This window comes from Myotis yumanensis, unplaced genomic scaffold, assembly GCF_028538775.1.
Source record: "Myotis yumanensis isolate MYYU_CA2020_CCGP unplaced genomic scaffold, mMyoYum1.0.hap1 SCAF_4, whole genome shotgun sequence".
NCBI lineage: Eukaryota > Metazoa > Chordata > Mammalia > Chiroptera > Vespertilionidae > Myotis > Myotis yumanensis.
Window position 1 is genome coordinate 106,401,510 of NW_027223755.1, and position 6,000 is coordinate 106,407,509.

General features: G+C 56.7%; 1 protein-coding gene across 1 annotated transcript; it reads right to left on the bottom strand.

The window, feature by feature from the left end:
• Positions 1–3,126: 3,126 nt before the first annotated feature.
• On the bottom strand, positions 3,127–5,744 carry ZNF768 (zinc finger protein 768). The gene is made up of 2 exons (XM_070413579.1): positions 5,370–5,744; positions 3,127–5,076 (listed from the first exon to the last, which is right to left on the bottom strand). Exons 1-2 carry the CDS (start codon positions 5,452–5,454, stop codon positions 3,605–3,607), a joined length of 1,557 nt encoding a protein of 518 aa, XP_070269680.1. The 5' UTR covers positions 5,455–5,744; the 3' UTR covers positions 3,127–3,604.
• Positions 5,745–6,000: the final 256 nt, after the last annotated feature.

A 6,000-nucleotide genomic window follows, 5' to 3' on the forward strand; every position in this document is an offset into this window, starting at 1 on the left:
AAAGTAAATAACAGCTTAGTGTTGATACAAAAGGAATCAAAACCCAGTCAGCCCTGGGTTTGAATCCAGCTCTGCTGTGCGATGTGGGGCAATTACTTATCCTCTCTGGGACTCATTTCTTCATCTGTAAAATAGAAATAACTGTACAGGGGTGGGAAAAAGTAGGTTTGCAGTTATTTGTATGGAAAATAATAAATAATAATACAAGAATAAACTCTGTGTTTCACATACTCAAAACAGTAAACCTACTTGTGCTCCATCTCAGAGCCGGTATGAGCATTAAATAGCACCTATAAACTGTGGATCACTGTTCCTAGCCCATCAGTGCCTGATAACAGTGGGCAGAAATGGTGCTTTATTTTTTTTTTAATGTAATTTTATTGATTTCAGAGAGGAAGGGGGAGAGAGAGAAACATCAATGATGAGAGAGAATCATAGATCGGCTGCCTCCTGCACGCCCCCCTCTGGGGATGGAGCCCACAACCCAGGCATGTGCCCTTGGCCGAAATCGAACCTGGGACCCTTCAGTCCGCAGGCTGACACTCTATCCACTGAGCCAAGCCGGCTACGGCAGAAATGGTGGTTTAGATATGTAGGATGGTGTGGTAAAAGCAGCATCCTGGACCACAAGTCAAGACAGCTGGTGTTGGAGTTCTGGCTCTCCCACTAGCTCTCCCACCGTGATCTTAGGAAGACGCATGCTCTTCCTGGGTCTGGTTGCCCCACCTGGGATCTGGAGGTACCTTGGGAATTGTCACGAGAGAAAGGGGTGGGGGCTGAGCAGCTGAGCCCCACCCTCATTTGATCAGCTTTTATATACTAACTAGCGGCCCGGTGCACGAAATTGATGCACATTAAAAGGGAATTAATTAGAGGAAATATTTTAATATTGCTATTTGCCCTTTCTCTATAATAGAAGTGTCAGAAATGAAAGAAAATTAGTAAAATGTATATGAAAATCTCCCTCCTGCCCTAACCGGTTTGGCTCAGTGGATAGAGCGTCAGCCTATGGACTCAAGGGTCCCAGGTTCGATTCCAGTCAAGGGCATGTACCTTGGTTGCAGGCACATTCCCAGTAGGGGGTGTGCAGAAGGCAGCTGATCGATGTTTCTCTCTCATCAATGTTTCTAACTCTCTATCCCTCGCCCTTCCTCTCTGTAAAAAATCAATAATATATATATATATTTTTTAATCTCCCTCCTGTCAGAGTCTGGGGCGTGCCGTGGGACCCAGAGTCAAGTCCCCACCCACCTGCACATGCTTCGAAATCACAGGAGCCCCAGACCTGGACAGCCCCACTCCCATTGGGCGAGACCAGACCCAGCCAGCCCCACCCCCATCAAGCCCCGCCAGGTGGGGGGCGCAGCCTGAGGTCCCCCATCAAGCCCCGCCGGGCAGGGGGCACAACCTGAGGTCCCCCACCCTGGCCAGGCGCCACGCAGCCTCAGGTCCCTGCTGATCGGTCGTTACGCATCACGGCGTAATAACCATTTGCATATTAGCCTTTTATTATGGTGTTCTGTGCGTACAAGCTACTTTATCAATTAAGCACCACAGGCACCGTGCCCAGGGCCTCCCAGCTTAGAAGGGCATGAGCATGTTTGGAAGCTGAAAAAAGAATCAATTCCAAAATATAAAAATTAAATTGTGTAATTGAAACAAATGCTGAAGTAATGTCTCCAAATGTAGTATTTCAGGTGGTCAAATGCAGTTCTATGTATATACTTACATACTAGGATATGAACTATATTAAGTATAGGAGTCAGAGTATTTTAATATTTGAACTTTTGTATGGTAGGGTATCTGTACAAAAATGTACATAACATTCATAAACATCTTTAAAAGACTGAGACTTTAAGGGATCTACTTCCAAAAATAATGAAAATTTTGAAAACCACTAAACACAACCAAACTCTACTGAACCACATGCTCTTGGCCCTTCCAGGGCTTGCAGATCCTGAGAGGCTGGACTGAAATGTGCTGAGGAGTGGTTTCCTCTTGGCAAGTTATACGGCCCTGAGGCTGGGCATGGGGTGGGGATGAGGTCAGGAGCCTGAGGCCCTAGAGGCCTTAGAGAGCAACACTCCCCACCTGCCTGAGGCCAAGCTGGGGACAGGTGGAGCCGGGCAGACCCGGTCTGAATGTCTTATCTGCCTCTTAAGTCACAGAGTGACTTTGAACAGGCCACTTAGTTGAGCTCCATTTTCCTAATCTGTGAAATAGAATAAATAAACCTTTCACAGGGCCCTTTCACTGTGAGGCCCTTAGCAGGAATTCATCTCAAAATGTGCCTAGCAGCAGGGTGATTCCCCAAGGCAGGGCCTGTCCCCTCAGCTGAGGTATCACAGGCCACGCCCCAGAATACCTCCCCCCCTCTCCACGCCGCTCCCCCCCCCCCCCCCCCCCCCCCCCCGCAATCCCCAATCACTGACGGCACCAACTTCCCATCCTTTCCTAAGGAGCCAAGTGTTAGGAGGGCTGAGGCTCAGGTGGAAAGTCGGATAAAGGTGGGGTGGTAACAGGGTGACCCCACCGAAAGGTACAGGGGTCCTAAAAAGGAGGCAGAGCTGTGGCAAATCAGGCCAGCCTGGTGGGAGGGTCTTAAAGGCCGACACCAATCCTCCTACTGGGTCCAATACAAAAACCCCTATGGATGGGGTTGAAACTTGAAGTTCTGGTCAGAGTCAGGATCTGCACAGAGTGGTGGCTAGAGGTTGCAGCAGAGGGGGGGGGGGGAGGGGTTGGAGGTGGGAGAGCGGCACGGGGCGGGGGCGGCGGTTGGGGGGGGGGGAATGGTACGCAGGCTCCATGCCCAGATATGAGGACCAGGGTGTTTTCTGGCCCAAGGGCAGACCCTCCCTGTTTGGGGAGAGGGATAGCCACAAAGGTGAAAGGCTTTCTCAAACCCACAATAGGCCCTTCTGTGTCTGTGCAGCATTCAAAGCATGGGAGAGGACTTGGGCAGATATGGGCAAGTCACTTCTCCTGAGCCCAAGGCCAGTGAAATCCTGACTGTAACAGCACTTCCCAGACACGGCCCTACGGCTTCGCTGGCTCTTCCAGTGATGACCTAGTGCTCCTACTGCCCAGGGCACTGTCCATGCACACATTTTAATGACAAATCTCTTTAACCACAGAGAGGTTTTTATTGAACTCAAATTCAGGGGCTCCAAAGCCTGAGGACAAGGGAGACTGGGGGTTGCACTCAGAGGCCCAGGCCCCCTCTGGGCTTTACTCCCCATCCCACCTCCCCTCACCCCTTCCTGACTCAACAAGGGTCTCAGTAGCTACGGAACTAAGCTACCCCACTCTAATTAAGTAACCCTCCCCGCCCTCCCCCATCTAGCGCTTTGCCAAGCAGGTGTCTGCGAAGGAGCATGCTGCTGCTGAGGCCAGCTCTCTGTTGACCTCTTTCTGAATTCTTCCAGAGCCTCCTGCAGCCTGTTTGGCCTACCTCCAACCCATTTCCCATAAATCTCCAGGGCATATAACTTTCTCCTCCCTAGCCCCCTCTCCTCCTAGAATCCTCAACTCCTCCAGCTCTTCCACTATTCTAAAGGTTTCTCTAGCTCCGTCCCTCCCCTTCTGCCCACCACAGCCCTGGTCAGCGACGGCCAGCGGCGTGGGTTCGCTGGTGGCGGATAAGGTCGGAGCTCTGGGAGAAGGCCTTCCCACAGTCATCGCACTTGTAGGGCCGCTCCCCGCTGTGGACGCGGTGGTGCTGCAGCAGCGTGGAGGAGCGGCAGAAGCCCTTGCCGCACACAGCACACCTGTAGGGCCTCTCACCCGTGTGGGAACGCTGGTGCTGAATCAGCGTGGAGGAGCGATTGAAGGTCTTCCCACAATCTGGGCAGCTGTAGGTGCGGCCTGGCAGGTGGGTGCGGGCGTGGATGGCCAGCACGGAGCTCTGACCAAAGCGCTTGCCGCATTCGGGGCACTTGAAAGGCTTCTCGCGGGCATGGCTGCGGGCGTGGGGGATTAGAGCCGAGCGCTGGGAGAAGCTCTTGCCGCAGATGCCACAGCTGAAGGGCCTCTGCCCAGTGTGCACCCTCTGGTGACTCCGCAGGGATGAGTTCTGGCTGTAGCATTTGCCACACTCGGGGCAGCTGTAGGGCCGCTCGTGGCTGTGCGTGCGCTGGTGCCGCAGGAGGTAGGAGCTGTCTCCGAAGGCCTTGCCGCAGTGCGGGCACTTGTAGGGCTTCTGACCAGAGTGAGTGCGCTGGTGGCGAAGCAGGTAAGAGCTGTCGGCGAAGGCCTTGCCACAACGGGGACACTTGTAGGGCCGCTCCCCCGTGTGGGTGCGCTGGTGCTTGATGAGGTCAGAGCTCTGAGAGAAGGCCTTGCTGCAGACCTCACATTTGTAGGGCTTTTCGCCCGTGTGGATTCGCTGGTGCTGGATGAGGGTGGAGCCCCGGCCGAAGCTCTTCCCGCAGATGCCACAGATGTTAGGCCGAGGGCCCTGTCCACCCCTGGCCCGACCACCCCGTCGGCCTGAACCCCGAAGGGTTCCTGTCAGGCCCAGGGGATTCTGGAGCATCTCAAACTGGGGGGTAGTCAGCAGGGCCCCCGTGGGCATCTCAAAAGGTGGCCCTAGGGGAAGGTCTGCTGTGGGCTGCTCCCCAAACCCCTGTGTGAAGGAGTCCAAGGGATGGACTCCCAAGGGGATGCTCAAGGGACTCTTTTCCTCGGGATTGAGAAGCACCTCTGTACCTTCCTGGAATTTGGAACTTTGAGCTTCAAATTCAGGGCTTTGGGTTTTGAACTCAGGGCTCCGGGGTTCATACCCAGGGCTCTGGGGCTCATACCCAGGGCTTTGTGGTTCAAACTCAGGGCTCTGAGGATCTGAATCAGGGGTTCTGGGTGCAAATTCAGGGCTTGGGGGCACAAACCCAGGGCTTCGGGACTCAAAACCTGGGCTTTCAGGCTCAAACCTGGGGCTCTGGGGTTCAAACTCTGGGCTTTGTGACTCAAACCCAGGGCTCTGGGGTTCCAGCCCAAAAGGTATCTCTTCGACCTCATAGTCCCCAGTGCTTTCTTGCTGAGAAATTTCCTCTTCCTCATTCTCACGCATGTTGCCTGCAGGATCAGAGAATTACAGAAAACCCAGATTGTGTGGAGCCTGGAAGGTCGCTGGGTCCCACCATTAATTAGTTGCACAAGCCTCTCCCTGCTCCTCAAACATGGTCGCTGGCCCTCGTGCAGGTGCTGAAATTCCCACCTTCCCCACAGCAAACCCGGGACACCCGGCCCCCCGCCCCCACCTCCCCAGGTCCCAGGTGTCCAAACCCCCCATTCCCTTCCCCGCCCACGGACCGCAGCCCCCTCTCCCCTCCCAGGCACGCTCCTTGGAGGGGCGCTCCCTCCCTCACCTTCGAGGGACCCTTCGGGCCCCACTTCGTCAGGACTTTGCACATCGCGGGGTTCGAGGCCCCACGGCGACGCCTCCCGTTCCATCCCCGCTGGCTCCCAGCGCGGCGGCGGCGGCGGCGATGGCGGAACGATCCTGCGACCCGGCCTGGGAGCCCCGAGACCCAGGCCCTCGCCGCCCGCCACTCAGCGACGCCCGGGGGACCCGGCTGCCCGGCCCCAGCCCCCAAGGCCGGACGTCTTGACCCTGGGCCTCTCTGGCCGGCCGGGCCCCTCCCCTCCCCTCCCCGTCCCGGGGCCCCGCCTCCACCCACAAGGTCTCGGCCGGCTCTGGGGCCCTCACAGGCCCCCACGCGTGGCCTCGGAGGGAGGGGGGACCTCACGACTAGCCCCGCTGCCCCCAGGCCCGGCTCCCCGCCCGCGACCCCCGCCGTCTGGCCCCCGGCCCCGGGCTGGGCTGCGGCAGCCGACCCCTCCCCCCGCAGGAAGTGTCCGTCCGCGGCCAGTTCCCCCGGTGGCTAGCGCCGCGGCCTCTCTAGGAGCGGCTGGAGGTGGAAACTCGTTGGCATTAACCCTGGGCTGGATGGCCCCGGCGTCGAGGTGGGCGAGGACCGAGCACCCTGGAGCCGGCGA

What these genes read in the sequence shown, in the direction of transcription:
- ZNF768 (XM_070413579.1), bottom strand. Translation starts at nt 5,454, where the DNA reads ATGGAACGGGAGGCGTCGCCGTGGGGCCTCGAACCCCGCGATGTGCAA. An exon ending in GCCCGAAGGGTCCCTCGAAG is followed by an intron (nt 5,077 to 5,369) that starts GTGAGGGAGGGA and finishes CTGATCCTGCAG; the next exon opens with GCAACATGCGTGAGAATGAG.